At 41.2% G+C, this 17,682-nt stretch overlaps 1 protein-coding gene across 1 annotated transcript in view; it reads right to left on the bottom strand.

Annotated features, from left to right (window-relative positions):
- ANKDD1B (ankyrin repeat and death domain containing 1B) overlaps positions 1–17,682 on the bottom strand; it is a 39,009-nt gene that overhangs the window by 20,151 nt on the left and 1,176 nt on the right. The window contains 4 exon segments of the mRNA XM_014550592.1: positions 4,497–4,601; positions 4,708–4,806; positions 12,575–12,673; positions 15,314–15,417. Of these exon segments, the coding sequence (XP_014406078.1) occupies positions 4,497–4,601; positions 4,708–4,806; positions 12,575–12,673; positions 15,314–15,417 (407 nt within the window).

The raw sequence follows: 17,682 nt of genomic DNA, 5'->3' as shown, positions 1-17,682 counted from the left end.
TAAGCTGCTCCCCCCCTGCCCCCCAACTCATAACAGAAAGAATTCTAACTAATACATATTTAGTAGATTGGGGACAGACACTACTAGGAGTATCTCAGAGGCTCTGTTCAACTTTAAAATGGCCTTATTCTTTTACCTTTGCCATAAGTCTTGCATTTCTGCATATTGAAACAAAGTGATAAGAGGACCCACCCACAAAGAATAGCCTGGCAGGAAATGGGAGGTTATCACAAATGAAACATCTTTCCTCGCCAACAAAACAGTTGTTCCTTTAAACTTTGAATGCCCTTTAAAAATGTGACCATCAACAACAAGTGAAAGCCAATTTATACAAAGTAATCTGTACCTTATGAACATCAGAAATATCATAAAGTATATGTATATTAAGTTAAAGATCTAAATGGCTTTATTCAACAGTTCATGAATCGGGCAGCAGCATCCCATCTAGTAAATAGAAAATACCAAACATAGCCTAAAGAAACAGTAAAACGCAATATAAATCTTTTCTACCATCCTAGTACATGTAGGCAAAATAACGACATGAATTTTTAAATAAATGTTTTTAAATATAGTTTCTGATTATGTCATTTCATTTTTAGCCACCTGACCCTTTTTAACTGGATAGGCCTCTATCCACTACATCTCATAGGACTACCTCTCACTTCGAAGGTAAGGAGGCAGGGAGATTTTTCCACCAGGAGAAAAGTAGAGCCTGGTGTCAGAGCCCCAGACTTCGGGGCCCAGACAATCACAATGCCTTCCCAGCTCAGGTTACTGATTCCCTTTCCTACTAACAAAAATAAGGAGGGCCCAGAATGCCTGCTCCTTTTTTCCTGTATTAACTTAATGTATATTTAACCTAACACGTTTTAATTTAGTGCATTTAAATTTTTTGCATGTAAGTCTTAAGAGTTGCAATTGTTGATTAGAAATTATTTTTCTTTTTTTTAAATTCTATTTTATGGTTAACAGTATTACAGATGTCTCCAATTTTCTCCCTTTTTGCCCCAACCTACCCCAGGTCTTCCCCATGCCATTGTCTATGTCCATGGGTTATGCATATATACATATATGTTCTTTGATTAATCTCTTTCTATTTTTCATTTTTAAGTTTACTGCCAGGGTCATCATATTTGACAAGTTACTAAATTCAGCAAAAATGTTAATAAACAGTCATTAACGGGCACCCAAAGTCCAACCTGACCATCCATTTCCACGGGAATCCCAGACAAATCCATTTTATTAATAAGACCTCTGCACAGTAGAGCTTTCCTTGCTAGCATCTGGAGTTCCCTCCATGCTAAAGAAAGGACTTCACTAAGCCTGGGCAGATAAGCAGGCTCTTAATCACTTTCTGTTGATAAGACACTATGCCAGAGGGCCAACCGTGAAGGTAAAGCAGTCTTTTCTATCAAATGTGTTCACGAGCTCCACAATACTTTTAAGCAAACACTGACAGAAAACCTAATGATAAATTCATAGACCCTGAGCTCCCACTAGCTTTTGCCAGCATCCTTCACCCCACCTACAGATCTTAGAAAAAGAATAGACTTTGTCTTTGGAATTGATCAATCCAAGTTTCTTACAGTACTAAAAGTGGACTCAGAGATTCTGCTCTCCCTAGATGACCAAGTGGGCTCATTATTTGTTCATTCCTCATATATCTCTAGAGCCATCTTTCTTGTAAGATCTCTCAGCTGGACATGTAGCTTGCACAGTCTGTTGCCAAGGCTCCTCAGCCTTTTACCCAACAGATAGTCAGAGGAGGAGGAAGAAGGGTGGAACAGGACAAACCCAGACCAGCTGAAGAGATGAAACACATCCTATGTAATAAAAGGGTAATATGCAAATCAACCAAACAGCAGAATGACAAGTCACTATGATGCGCACTGACCACCAGGGGGCAGACGCTCAATGCAGGAGCTGCCCCCTGGTGATCAGTGTGCTCCCACAGGGGGAGCTCCACTCAGCCACAAACCCGGCTGAGCGGAGCTCAGCACTAAGGATGTTCTACTGCGGCTTAGGCCAGTCAGACATCCCACAAGGGCTCCCGGACTGTGAAAGGCCAGGCTGAGGAGCCCCCCACCCCCATGCACGAATGTCGTGTACCGAGCCTCTAGTTTGATAGAAAAGACTGCTCCACCTTCACAAAGGTTGCTGGCCAGCAGAAGCTCTTGAAATAGGGGAGGGTCTCCACAAATGTGCTTTGATCTTTGAGCCCTTTCAGCCCGCCTGGTCCTCCCCACACACTGCTGTCTCCCATGAAAGCACCCAGAGTCCACAAAAAGGGAAGACAGTCGTGTGTCTTATATATGACAGGCCCTCAACAAATACCTGCTGAATTGAACTGAATAGAATTCATTCAGAGGCTGCACCCCTACTCAGCATCCATCAAACCAGAATGATCCAACTTTTCCCTGACACTAGATGCTATCTGACTGTAATTATCGGTTTGAGGAAATCAGATAGTGGACTTTATCCTATAATAATTGTTATAATAGCTACCATTTAGTGAACACTTACCATGTGCCAAGTGCTTTTTGCTAAGTGCTTTAGTCATTAACTCATTTAAGCATTCCAATAGTGGCTGCTCCAATATCTGCTACATAAGAATGTTTTAGGGGTAATGTCTGATTGGAAAGGGGTGATGGAATGGCTCACCATGAAGCTCATCAGCATAGCCATTTTTACATAAAAAATTGACAAAATGCCAATTGTCTACATCAAGAAATGGGGGTGTTGCTGGAAAAAAAAATTATATAGAGGTCAATCCCCCTCCAATCATTCCCTTGGTGCTACCATGAAGTAGATTTTATTATTCCCATTGTACAGATGGAGATACTGAGGCTTTCAGCAGTTGGAGAACTTGCTTAGAGCCACATAGATAATATATGCCCAGACCATAGCCCAAGTCTCTCTACCTCCAAGCTATAAATGTATAGTTGCTTAATCATACTCAGAGGAAGTAAAAGAAATTTATAGGCTTTATTTGAAGAAATAGCTTTTGTTATTGTTGTTTTTAGACTGAGGTCAGGAAAAAATGTAAAAGTTTTTTTAAAAGAAGTAAAATGAAGTAAATATTGCTGACTAACTTTTAGAGACTTTTATGGAAAATAATGTTCTGGAGGTAAAGTGAAAAGGTGGTTTCATTCAAAATAAAAATGCCCCCTTCCCCAAAGCCAACCTCACAGAGAATACTATCCTATGAAAAAAACACCTAAGAGATACTGCAGAGAAAAGACAATCCCTAGCACGTGGGCAATGGCTACTGTCATCTGAAAAGGGACACAGTACTGCACAGTAAGTAGAGTCAGCCAGACCTGAACACGCAACCTGGCTCTTTCACTTTCTAATTTTGGGACTTCAGATCAAGTACTTAGCCTCTCTGAGCCTCAACTTCCTTACCTTTAACAATGAGCACACTATTTTCTTCATTATAAAATTATTGTGCAGATGAATAGGATAATTCATTCATTCAGCAATGATTTGTTTAACATCCATGTGTGCCAGGCTCTAGCCTCTCACTGAAATAATGAATGTAAGTAGCTTTCCTCTGTACCTAGCACACTAATAACTACTCAAAAACTGTTATTATATCTCCTTATGAAAACAAAAGAAACATGGACAAATATGATAAAACTGCATTATATTCCATGGCTCATTACTGTAGTGCCAGGGTTCTTGTTCCAGCATCTAGAAGGGTTCAGCAATCTGGAGAAGGGCTGTGTGTAACTTAAAGAGTCCAGAGATGAAGCATAATTTTGAAAGGCATTTGGGAGTCAGAGGAGCTTAGCTAAAGAAACTAAGATCTCCTCTCTCAGGACCCTTTGCTTTTTATTAACACAATTTGTCCTAAGGTGAGGTGGAGATATACACTTCAAAGGGTAGGGTTAGGTACAGAACCCATTGTGAGATTGGAAGAATTTGCCTACCGCTGTTCAGGTGTTTGGCCAGTAGGAGGCAATAACATGTAGATTAAGATGCCCTGAGCTGTCTGGCAGCAAGCAATCATCCCTTTTCAGGTTTGAGGAAATGCCCTCAGCCATTCCCAACAGGTGACAACACATGTGACTCAGCCCTTGTTGAATCCCCAAGTTCCATCAACATTGCAATTATGACATGCTGGAATTGGCTTCCGGCACTGTAGAGCCTTGGGTCAAGTACATTCCTAAAAGGCCAGGCATCACAGAGTAAAGTGTGGTTACTCATTGTGAATACCAAACAGTTGTGGATACTGCCCACACCCCTGCCAGGATGAGGGAGTAGAGAGGGAAGAAGGGATCTGGTGGCTTCCTTACTACCTCCTTCCCTCCCACACGCCGGAGCCAGGGCCATGGCCAACACCCACACTTCCCTTCTGCTCCATGGTTCTGCCAGGGCAATGGAAGAGCTGGCTGCAGGTTTGTGCTGGCTGCACGGGCATTCCAGCAGGGGCAGAAAGAAAGGGGAAGTTGATAGGGGTCTATGGGAGACCTGTCCTACCATAGCAAGTGTACCTCATCAGGCTGGTCCAGGTCCTTCAGGTGCAGATCTTGAATGAGGTACTCCACAATGCGTACATTATTGCTCTGAGCTGCAAAGTGAAGGGCATTCATTCCATCCTGAGGACAGCCAGGTTAGAGGAGGTAATCACATAGTTATCTCAAGACCTCCCCTTCCTGCACTGTAAGGTGAGAGCTTATGTCCAGGAGTGACCCACATACCGACCCGATTCGTGGCTCTCTGGTCTGCTCCAGCTCTAACCAGCATGAGCATGATCTCGAGGCCTCCAGACCAGGCTGCAAGGTGAATTACTGTCAAGCCATGCTTTCCCAAGAAGAGAGAAGAAAAGAACACATGTGAAGTCACCAAAAGACAAGTTAATAGTCAACTGTTGAAAAGTAAGAAACAGGGAGAGAATTTCATATACAGCAAAGATGATATTTCGTTTCTATGGGGAAGACAAATAAATGGTGCAGGCACAAGTGGTTCTCTATCTGGAAGAAAATAAAATTAAGTCCTATATCTTATCACAAACACACAAAAGCACACAAACAATAAATACCTTAGAAGAAAATCTAGACTGCAATGCACAATATCTTAATCCAGAAGTTATAAAAGGAAAGACTGTTGATAAACAAAGTCCATAACAAAGGATTGATTCTCTAAATGTTTCTTAATAAAGATAAATGGTTACTTTCTCTAATATATAAGCACTCTTGCAAATCAACAAGAAAAAGGCAATTAAACCAATTGAAAAGTGTACCAAAAAAGTTATCAGTGGAAAATGAAGCCATTATGTTTAAGCAATCTGTCAATCTCTATTAAAATTTTAAATACAACCAGCAATCCCACTCCTGGGAATCTATCCCATGAAAATAAGTTTTAAGACCTAATGTTATATCAACAAGGATATTAATTTTAACCCTTAAAATTTGGAGCAAGGCAAATGTCTATCAATATAGGAATATTGAACAAATTAGGGAACACATCATGCAGCCATTAAAAATCGTGAATTAGAGCTATAACAATTGACTTGGAGTGCTTTCCATGAGGTAGCTGTTAAAATGTAAAAAATAAGATGCAGATAAAATATAACATAATCCCATTTTTATAAAACAAGCAATGACCAGAAAAACTCATATGTGTATATGTATATACAGTTGGTCCTTCATATCTGCAGGTTCCACATCTGTGTATTCAACAAACTATAAATTTAAAACATTTGGATAAAAAATATTACATTGTTGCTGATGTGTATTATGGAGTTAGGCCTACATAGTCTATTTAAATATTTATAATTCCAGTATAAAGAAAATGTTTAACAATTTCTGTACTCTTTTCCTCAAAGAACAACAATGTATAATAATTAGTTGAGGTTCTTCAAGAAATGTGCCCTAAACACAGTTCCTCCCATTAATTTACAATTAATGCTTTATATTCAATAGCACTAAGTCCAGTTTCACATATGGTCAAAAAAAGAGGTCAGAAATATTTGGGATAGAGGATAAATCACATTTTGATAGGAGCTCAAAATTTCCCTAAGAGGTCACTCCTAATTTCCAATCCACCAACACTTAAAGATTTCAAACACTCACCATAAAATCCAAAAGCCAGGAATTCAAGCTGCAAACAACTTGAGTCTCAGAAGCCATAAATTCGGAGTGGAACCATTGTTCCCCAGAGGCAAAGAATCATCGCTCACAGATGTCAATTCCCCCCCACGAGAACCGTCATAAAACTAAGTCTTGTACTATCAAACTGACATGCCTGAGGCAGTTTATGAGCACGTATCATGGATTACCGTCACTGTCAGTACACAATGCTCTGTACAGTATGAAATGCCCACCGCCACTAACAACCTGTCCTCATCACCAGTCTGGTCATAGGTGAGAAGGTCAACAACTTCCCCTGGGAACATTTGCTCTTGAGGAGTTTCCCAGAAATAAGAAGCTCCGAGAGCAGATGATGGTCATTATTCTCTGAGCATCATGTGCCCTCCACCCAGGATCCTTTGTTCACATCTGGAAGAAGAGCTTCCTTTTACCTATTCTGCCTCTTCCCAAGACTCTGGAATGCTACCCACGTTGAACCTGGAGTCCTCAGCATCTGGGCTATGCATCTGATCCTTGTCGTGCAGTGCCTCAAATGGTACACATCTGTTACAGTCCTGGTCCTTGCTCCCCCAGGAGGTTATAGGCCCCTCAAAGCAGGGACTGTATCTCATGCCAGTCCTTCCAGATACAATCACGTGGGGATCCTGCTAAGTCACAGATTCTAATTCAAAAGGTGAAGGGTGGGCCTGAGAGTCTGCATTTCTAAGAAGCTCCCAGGTGATACCAGTGCTTCTGGTCCAGGACCACACTTTGAGTAGCAAGAACTTGTATCTAGTTGAATCCCCAGAAGTTGGCATTGAGACTTACCCACAACTAGCACTGAGTAAATACTGATGGTGAAGAGCTTCCATTATTGACTCTTTGCAAATAGGTGTTAGAACTTACAAAACAGATTTGCCAAGTCAAAGTCAGGGATTCTCAACCGAATAAATAAGCTGCCAGGTCTGACCAAACATGGCATTGCTTGAATTATAAAAATCATCTTATTAGTTATATACTAATGCCACTGTAATTAAATTAGTTATAGGAATATTTAACTTAGTGAACCTGTCGAGGCAGAGTATAGTGACACATCATAAATTACTATACCTTTTACCTGACAGCACTTCAGTCTCATAAAGCAAATTACAAGAAGTTTCCAAATGGGAAAAGCCTCAAATAGAATAAGTTGGTAAACTATTTTGTGAATAATTGACTTATACTCTGACATAAACCAGTAGTATATTTAACATATTAGAAACGTGGTGTTTAAAAGAAAAATGCTATTCCACCTAAGCAATGAATACATAGGTATTTATTGTACAATTCTATTTGCTTTTATAGCACACTAGAGGCCCAGTGCATGAAGTTCATGCACTGGGTGGTGGTAGTGGGAGGAGTCCCTCAGCCCAGATTGCGAGAGGGCGCAGGCTAGGCCGAGGGACCCACTGGTGCATGATCAGGTCCAGGGAGGGATGTGAGAGGTTGGCCAGCCCAGGATCGGCTGGACCCCAGCAACAAGCTAACCTACCAGTTGGAGCGTCTGCCCCCTGGTGGTCAGTGCACATCATAGCGAGCAGTTGAGTGGCCTTAGCATACCATTAGCATATTACACCTTGATTGGTTGAATAACCAACCAGATGACCAGACACTTAGCATATTAGGCTTTTATTATATAGGATTAAAGATGTGGGTTTTCGGTCCTGGTTAAGATGGGGTAACCAGGACCCTGTCTCTCTCACCAAATGTGACTAGAATCTCTGGACAGAATGCATGGAGAAGCTATTTGAGAAATCTGAAAAGTAAATGGTAACTGGTAGATTGGGGAAGAAAACCAGAACCCAAACTATAAACAATTAGGGTTTGCTGATTTTTTTGTTTGTTTTTTCCTTTCATACCTTCCCACTTAGACTCATGGAAGTGCAAATCACGGAACTACACCCTGGGTGGGGACAGAAAAAGCTCCAAGAGAAGCCCTCTCTGGTCTAAGGAGTGGAAGGGGGACCCTATAGGACAGAAAAGGGAAAGGAAATCCTGTTTCTTTTTTCTCTTCTGGCCCTGCCCCAGGCAAGTTTCACTCCCAAAGCTGTAACCCTGTGGTAGGAGGGGTAGCAGCAGTGATTGGGAAAGCACCTAAAACTCTGACAGTGGGAATCCTTCTCTCTGACCAGAAAAATTGTGGTCAGAGAGGGGGCAAGAGTGGGAGTGGGAACTCATGTTACTTCTTTTCCTCTCTTAGTCCCGGAGGCAGACCCAACTGTGAGAAATACATAGTGGAGCTGGGAGACCACACCCTTAGCTCTCTAGTCAGAGGACCAGGAAAAGGGGGAGAGGGGCCCTGAAGCTGGAAAATAAGGGGAGATGGTCTTGGAAAAGTGAAGCTCAAGAAAGCAATCCCATAAAGTTGTGTATGTATTCCTGGCCTCAACCCTGACCTGCACATGGACCTGAACCTAAACAGCTTGACAAAAGCTTGGAGAACAGCTAGACCACTGTCCAAGTCTCAGACTGGCCCCTGAATGTTGTACAGGTGAAACAGATCCAGAAATTCGTGCCCGGGTAGGGTCCTTAGGCCTGGCCAGTGATCAGGGCCAATCTGTGGGGTGACTGGTGGGGCGATCAAAGAGGCCTGGTGTATGAAATTCATACATGGGTAGGGTCTGGCCAGTGATCAGGACTGATCTGTAGAGCGACCAGCAAGGGGATTGGAGGGTCCCTGCTGGCACCCGCCTTGGCCAGCCTGGGGCCTGCGGGCTGGGGTCAGCTCCTGCATTGAGCATCTGCCCCCTGGTGGTCAGTGCGCATCATAGCAACTGGTCGTTCCACTGGTTGTTCCACCCTTTGGTCAATTTGCATATTAGGCTTTTATTATATAGGATAAGTATCCCGGCTGCTGTGGCTCAGTTGGTTGAGTGTTGCCCCATGCACCAAGAGGTTACTGGTTTGATACCCAAGTAGGGGGCATGCAGGAGGCAGCTGATGTTTCTATCTCTCTCTCCCTCTCCCTCTCTTTCTAAAATCAATTTTTAAAACTATATAAAAATATATAAGTAAATTGCACTTCATCAAAATTTAAAACTTTTGGTCTGAAAAAACAGGAAAAAGCTACAGAATATGAGAAAATATTTGCAAATCACCTGTCTGACTAAATATTTGTATCTATAATACATAACTCTCAAAATCAAAAATAAGAAAACAAACAACCAATTTTTTTTTAAAAATTCAAAAGATTTGAATAGATACATCACCAAAAAAGATATATGAAGGGTAAATAACACAAGAAAAGACACAACCTCCCATTAAAGAAATGCAAATTAAAACCACAATGAGAAGCCAATACAAACCTATCAGAATGGCTAAAATTAAGCAATGACAATACCAAGTTCTGATAAAGATGTGAAACAATTGGAACTCTGCTATATGGCTGGTGGGAATGAAAATGGAACAGCCACTCTAGAAAACTGTCTGGAAGCTTCTTGTACATCACTTACTATATGACCCAGTAATCTCACTCCTAGGTATTTACACCTAAGAAATAAAAACTTATCCTATATAATAAAAGGCTAATATGCAAATCAACCAAACGGCAGAATAGCTGGTCGCTATGATGCGCACTGACCACCAGCGGGCAGACGCTCAATGCTGAGCACTGCTCAGCCAGAAACCGGGCTCACGGCTGGCGAGTGCAGCGGCAGTGGCGGGAGCCTCTCCTGCCTCTGGCAGTGCTAAGGAGCAGCGAGCCAAGTGGTAAGGAGCAGCAAGCAGGCGGGTGGTAAGGAGCAAGGGCTCCCAGACATCCCCCGAGGGGTCCCGGACTGTTAGAGGGCGCAGGTCAGGCTGAGGGACACCCCCCCACCCGAGTGCACAAACTTCATGCACTGGGCCTCTAGTGCTTATATAAATGCCTATACATGGATGTTTTTAGAAGGTTTATTTGTAACAATTAAAAACTGGACATCCAGTCAGTGTGGCTCAGTGGTAGAGCACTGACCTATGAACCAGGAGGTCATGGTTTGATTCCCGGTCAGGGCACATGCCCAGGTTGTGGGCTCGATCCCCAGTATGGGACGGGAATGATTCTCTCTCATCATTGATATTTCTATCTCTCTCCCTCTCTAAAATTAATAAAATATTTTCTAACACAAACAACCCCCTCCCCTTCCCCCGGAAACACAGAATAACAGACTTCAGTGGGGTGGGAGGTTGCGGGGGAAGGGTCAGGAAGAGATTAACCAAAGAACATATATGCATAACCCATGGACACAGACAATAGCATGGAAAACCTAGGGTGGGGAAGGGTTGGGTGGAGGGGGACAAAAAAGGGAGAAAATGGGAGACATCTGTAATACTGTCAACAATAAAATAAAATAATGTAAAATAAAATAAATAAATCAAGGAATGGTAAAAAATTGTAAACAACTCTAATGTCCTTCAACTGGTAAATGGATAAACAAACGGTGTTACAGCCATACGGTGGAATACTATTCAGCAATAAAAGGGCGGAATTATTGACACATACAACAGAGCCATTTTGCTGAGTGAAAGAAGCCAGTGTCAAAGGTTATATATACTATACAATATCATTTACATGGCATTCTCAAAAAGGCAAAACTATAGAGATGGAGAAGAAATAAGTGGTTGCCAGGGTTAGGGGGGTGTTGAGTACAAAGAGCAGCATGATGCAAACGTTTAGTATTTTGATTGGGGTGGTGGCTACATGAATCTATGAACATGTGTTAAAATTCATAGCACTGTATGCCAAAAAACACACACACACACCCAAACTTAATTGTATGGTCTATGAATATAAGAATTAAAGTAAAGGCCCTGGCCAGGGAGGTCAGTTGGTTCAGCATCGTCCCAGGTTGTGGGTTTAATACCCGGTCAGGGAACATACAAGAATGAATTATAATGAATGCATAAATAAGTGGAACAACAAATCCGTGTTTTTCTCTCTCTCCTCTCTCTCTCTCTCATTCTCTCTGTCTCTGTCTCTGCCTCTCTGTCTCTCTTCCCCTCTCTAAAAAATCAATTATAAAAGAATTAAAATAAAATAAAAAAGTTATTGTACCAGGATTTCAATGTCAAAAGAAGAATAGATTCTTCGCAATCAGGTCTATGACCAAAGTATCTTTTGCAGGCTAACTAACACTGAAAAATAAACAACAATTTCCAGACCTAAAATACATGTTCCTTAAGTACCATTACCATAACACAACTTATTACACTCACAATGTTGGAGTGCTTCTGGTGTCCCTCTGTATCGTTCTTCATTCTGCTTCTGTTACTGATCAATTCACTTGCCCAACAATACCAGAGCAATAAAATAGAGAGGGATGTACCCTACTGGTGAAACAAGGAGAAATTCTCATCATTATCTGTCTAGACCACATCTATGATTGCCAACAAAACCAACAAAATGATCAATTGATTTGAACGGACCTCATTCATTTACCTTCCAAAGACTTACTAAGAACATACTAAACCCAAGTTCTGTAAGACATGAAGGTAGAGCAACGCTGAGCCTTACCCTCCAAAGAGTCATTTCAGAGAGAAAATAGACTAGCTCTGTGGGAATCTTCTGAACAGTTTAACTTCAAAACCATGGTCCACTGGATTAACTAAAAACCAAGACTATCATTTCTTTTTGCAACTGGAGATGATAAACATGATGTTGGATTTCTCCAGCCCAAATGGGCTCCTTGTACCACAGTAAAGTACTAGATAAAGTTGGGAAAAGTGGGTGGAAAATCCTCACGATGGTTTTCATATCTGAGCAGACACATTGGCTGATTTGTGGGTAATGGTATGGTCTCTGGAATCAGTTAAGCCAGGTCCAAATCCTGCCTCCACCCCTTCTTAGATGTAATTTTGGGGGGCAAGCTATTTAATCTTTCTCAGACTCCACATCTGTAAATTGATTATTATAGTATTACTTTTCCTACAAGTTTGAGGGACTAAATATTCAAATCCTAAGACTGATACCTAGTACATACTATATGTTTATTAAGCCTTCTTTCTTTTTTATATGGAATGCTTCATGAATTTGCGTGTCATCTTTGCTCAGGGGCCATGCTAAGCTTTTCTGTATCGCTCCAATTTTAGTATATGTGCTGCCGAAGCGAGCACAACCCTTATTTCTTTACCAGAGTTCACAGGGCAAAGTCGAGATTTAATGTCCCTGAGGCCAGTTAGCTTCTATCTTCCATGTCCCAAATTATACTCTGAGCAAACATTTTATTTTTACAAATGCATGCTACCAGCCATAATGTGAAGATGGGAAAATAAATAAAAGCCTAAGTCCTAAAGGCAATGGATAAGCAATTTAGTCGCCAAATACAGAGCACATAATACATATATTCTCAAAGAGACCTTTCCAAAATGAGTACTGCCAATGGAAACATTTTGTGCATATGTGAAGAAAAGATAACTGAAGTGACCAGATTTCCCCACACATTCGTTCTGCTCCAGTTCATTCTACCAAAGGAAGATGAGCTTACCTTATCAGCAACATCCACCCTGGCCTTGCGATTAAGCAAGAAATCCACCGCAGATAAATGATTTGCTCCCACTGCAAAATGCAGGGCTGTGCGGTTCATCTGAGGAAACATAATTGTGTTTTCAGTAATCCGATTTTTATTTAGCCGTTTTAAGATTCCTGTTTCTAGAATGACCATAATTTTCTATCAGGGGCTTGTACTTTTATTACTTATCTACTCATTTCTGTCTTTGAAAGTAGTGAGAATTGTATCTAGCATACTCTTGCCTTCATCTATTATCAGAAATACCAGAGAATTCGGCAGTCCACTGGAGGATATGCCCCACGCTGAAATCCATTGCATAACTTATCATTGCTTGTAACAATAGAATGAATTTCAAATTAGAGTAGAAGTTGTATTTTCCCCATATGCAATCATTAAAAATGGTAAATGTTTCCTGGTTAGAATATATTGATAATGTATAACAAAAAATTTTCCTAGATTTTCAATATATACATATGTGTTCTTTCTTCTGTGATTTTTTAGACTGTAAATTTCCTGAAGCAAACAAATTCTTCTGAAAGGGAGGGAATGGGGAAGGGAGAAGAAAGAAATAGGCACAGAGAAAGGAAGCTATGGTCCTAGCTGGCTTGGCTCAGTGGATAGAGTGTTGGCCTATAGACCAAAGGATTATGGGTTCGATTCTGGTCAAGGGCACGAATCTCGGTTGCAGGCGCTGGGGGGCATTCCGGAGGCAACCAATCGATGTGTCTCTCTCATATTGGTGTTTTTCTCTGTCTCCCTCTCTCCTTCTCACTCTCTATAAAAATCAACGGGAAAAATATCCTCGGGTGAGAATAAAAACAAAGAAAGCTATAAATATCTTTTGCTTCGAAGGAAAGCCACCATGGTGTGCCTGAGATGCCCAGAGACAGCTCAATGTGTTTCAAACAACGGATGCTTTGCTTGCAAATAAAACTTGTCTCAGATTTCCCATATTCTAGACTGTTTTTGCTTCCAAAGAAGGTGCCTGGGCATTGATTTACTATCCTTTGTTTCATATAAAAAAATTTATTGCAAAAATATGAGCACTGTTTAAATTAAACATCTGATTTCCTTGGTAGCTAAACTGGTGATAAACTAAGTTAGACAAAACATTACTTATCTTGACATTGCCCAAAATCTAGAGCTATGTTGAATTATGTCAAATTTGGGCTTATACAACCCCTTAACTTTATTTGTGAATAAAAATGCAAGTCAAAACAACATCCAAGATAATTCAATAAAACCACCTACAGTTTTTCATCTCTATCATCCCAGATTTTAAGGAACATCACAAGTAACCATGTCAACAATTTACCATAAACAGGCCTAATAGAGATGTCATTATAAGGAATAATACAATTCACCAGGAGTATTTCTCCAAATAGTTTAATATAAAAATATGGTTTAAAATATCAGGAAGTTATATGTAAAAAAACTGAAATGGTTATAAAATTATATTGAAGAATCTATTTCCTGCTACTTGGAAAAATGATTACAGTAAAAATTCTTACTGCTTTACTTATTCAACAATTAACCTAAACAGTTTCAAAGATCCTTGTTTTTTTTTTCTCTCTCCTTTTTTCCTTCATTCCTTTCCTTTTTACTTTCTTTTTTTTGTTGTTACTAAAATTGTTATGCTGCAAACTTTTGCTCTTCTAGGAGGTATATAGACAATGAATATATATATACACCTGTAACACATCAGACCCCACACATGTACATAATATACACATAAACACATATCCCCTCACATACACACGTGAATAACTGCTAAATATCCTTCCCTTGCATATGATGCAAGACTTCAGTTTCTATGACCTCACTGCCTGGGGCAGATCCAGGTTTTGTGGAACCTGAAGTTTACACTCTTTAGGGAGCCCCATCTGACGCCAGAGTCAGAAAACTTAACCGATGGTAGTTAAAATTTCTCACTTCTTTATATTTTACAAAATCATATTGCCATGGGAACATTTGCTAGAACCCTCTGAATGCCTTGGAACTTCTGTTTCATTTAACATTAAATTCACCTCCGACATCCCTACCTTGCACCACTCCACAAATTGTCCTAAGCAATTGACACAGCCCCCAACCAGTTCACTTTAACAAACCCTACTTTGAGGGGCTATCAGGGAATCCCCACAAAACCAAGCAGTAGGAAGTTTCTATTCTGGCAGTGGGCTTCTCCCCCAAACCCAACCACTCAAAGAACAACTAAGAGCCAGGTTTCAGAAAGGGCTCCATTGCCCAACATGTACTATATTTCAAAAGCAGTAGAATGAAAACCCATGCTGCCTTTAGATTTTAAATGTGGAAGAACCGAACACACAGGACATAACTGGGGAGAAAACAACCCAGAGATGTAGCAAAAAAAGTTCTGCCTTTCCAGAATGTGTGAGGCCAAAGTCATCCACGGGCTATCATCGAGGACCAAGCCCAGGCCCATAACCTCGACAGTTGGCTTTACTGCCCACCCACAGACTTTGCACAGATGTGCATGAAGACCACGTGCACTTCCCTCTTTAAGATAAATTGGAACTCCCAGAGCCTATTCCAGTGCTGATTTCACCTTTAGCATAAACACTCTGGAATTACCAACAACAGAGATCTCCCTTATTTCATCCAGCACAACCATTTTTATTTTTATTATATTTCAGTTGACCTGTGTAAAACCAAGCCACCCTGAGAGTAGTCATTGTCACATTAGTGAATTCTCACATTGTTCACAGCATTAATGTTAACCTTCTTTTCAAACAGCTTCTCCATAAGATCCAAATTATTGCTTTTAGCAGCACTCAGGAGGCTTCTCTCATTTGGCAATACTGAAAGCAAGCAAGCAAGCATGACTGGGGGCATTTAAAGAGGATGAAGAAAAAGCAAACCTCATTTGGTAAACCTTTTAACTCTAAAAACTTGGAACAACAGCCTTGAGCCTTTCTCATTCTGCCATTCTGAACACGGGAACTTTGCTTCAGTGTTTTATAAAGCTGTAGTGCTAAGATGCTGCTTTCTCCTCGCTCTACAAGTGTTTTCACACGCTTAAAAATATCCCTGGTCCCAACAAATAACAATTCCGGAGGACCACCCCGAAGTCAGCAATGTAGTATCTGGCTCTAGGAGGCTGGATGGTGGCCAAGGACTTCCCAGGGGACGTTGTTTGTAAAATGTTTATACAAGATTAGACAGGGGGAAGCCCAAATGCTCCGTACAGAGATAAAATTGTTGTCTGCAGAACCCCGTGCAGATGCCAGGCTGCCAAAACAAAACTTTAAAATGCAGCACATCCCAAAACCCTAATTCAAAAGAATATATGCACCCCTATGTTCACTGCAGCGTTATTTACAATAGCAAAGATATGGAAGTAGCCCAAGTGTCCATCAGTAGATGACTGGATGAAAAAAAGCTGTGGTACATTTACACAATGGAATATTACTGGGCCAGTAAAAAAAAAAGAAAGAAAGCAATTTTGCCTTTTGTGACAGCATGGATGGACCTGGAGAGTATTATGCTAAGTGAAATAAGCCAGTCAGAGAAAGACAAATACCATATGATCTCACTTATATGTGGAATCTTAGATGTGGAATCTAATTAACAAAATAAATTCACAAAGTGGAGACAGACTCCTGAATATAGAGAACAGACTGACAGCCGTCAGAGGGGAGAGGAATGGGGACTGGGTGAGAAGGGTGAAGGGATTAAGCAAAGAAAAACTCATGGACACAGACAATGGCATGGTGATTGCCAAAGGAAAAGGGGAAGTGGGGGGAGGTAGAAGGTAAAGGGGAGATAAATGGTGATGAAAGGAGACTTGACTTGGGATTATAAACACACAATACAATATACAGATGTATTGTAAAACTGTATACTTGAAACCTGTATAATTTTATTAACCAACTAGAGTCCTCTTGCAATCCAGGAACCCTCAGGGGATGTTGGACTGCCAGTTTCGGCCCAATCCCCACAGGCCAGCCCGAGGGATCCCACCAGTGCATAAATCCATGCACCAAGCCTCTACAATGCATATAAGATCTTTGGTTGATCTCTTCCCACCCTCCTTCTTCCCCCTTTCCCTCTGAGATTCATCAGTCTGTTCCATGTTTCCAAGCCTGTGCATTGAGCATCTGCCCCCTGGTGGTCAGTGCATGTCATAGCTACAGGTCGAACAGTCAAATGGTCAGCTTGTTGCTTAGGCTTTTATATATATAGATTGTTATGTAGGGGAGGAGAGGGCTCACAGGGGACAACCCCAACACTGGAGGATAAAGTCAGAATTGGAAAAATGTGAAATCAACAATAAACCATCTCCAAAAAGAAAGGACCCTAAGAGAGGTTTTGTAGATGTATTGCTGAATAGCTTCCCTAGCATCTACCAAAGACTCTTTATAATGCCACCAAGTCCAATCAAAGACCAGGGAGTGTCTTCATTCTTTCCATCACCTGATCCCTCTCTCCTTCCACCCCTCCTCTTGTTACCACCCTGTAAGCCAACATCCATGAAGCACCTAGTCTCAGTTCCCTGCTCCCTGCCCTAATCATCTTACCCTTGACCTGCTCATCCTAAAAAACTACTCTACTTCTCACATCTCACCTGGGCTCTGAATCCCACCCCTTCTCATCAATCATTTCACATATCAGTTTCCTAGACATTCTCTCCTTTCTTCTCTGAATCATTTAATCATTCACCTCAAAGTACACAGCGATGCTATAATCCCTCCAGTGCAACCCCCCCCCCCCAAACTGTCTCTTAACCTCATGTTCCTTTCCAACGCGCCTCAGTTTATAACACAAATGGATTCCCAAGCACAGCTGATCCGCTCCCTGCTTTAAAAACTTAAGTGCGGAAAACTGACTTACTTAGTCACACAATAAATCAATGCATGAGTCAGGCTCTGAGATAACAGCACGTAAAACCCTTATTTGTAAAAGGGCTTAATCATTTCTACAAAAATTCTCTTCCTTATGTGGGAAGAACAGTTCCTTCCACTCCCAGTACAGGCCTAACCTGGGGAACGTGAACCGGACGGGCTGGGGTGGATGCCGAGGTTGAGCCCACGTGCAGGGAGCGCAGGGCTGAGGCTGGGGTCCGC

This window comes from Myotis brandtii, unplaced genomic scaffold (assembly GCF_000412655.1).
Source record: "Myotis brandtii unplaced genomic scaffold, ASM41265v1 scaffold115, whole genome shotgun sequence".
Classification (NCBI taxonomy): domain Eukaryota; kingdom Metazoa; phylum Chordata; class Mammalia; order Chiroptera; family Vespertilionidae; genus Myotis; species Myotis brandtii.
This window is presented reverse-complemented; position numbering and strand designations above follow the sequence as displayed.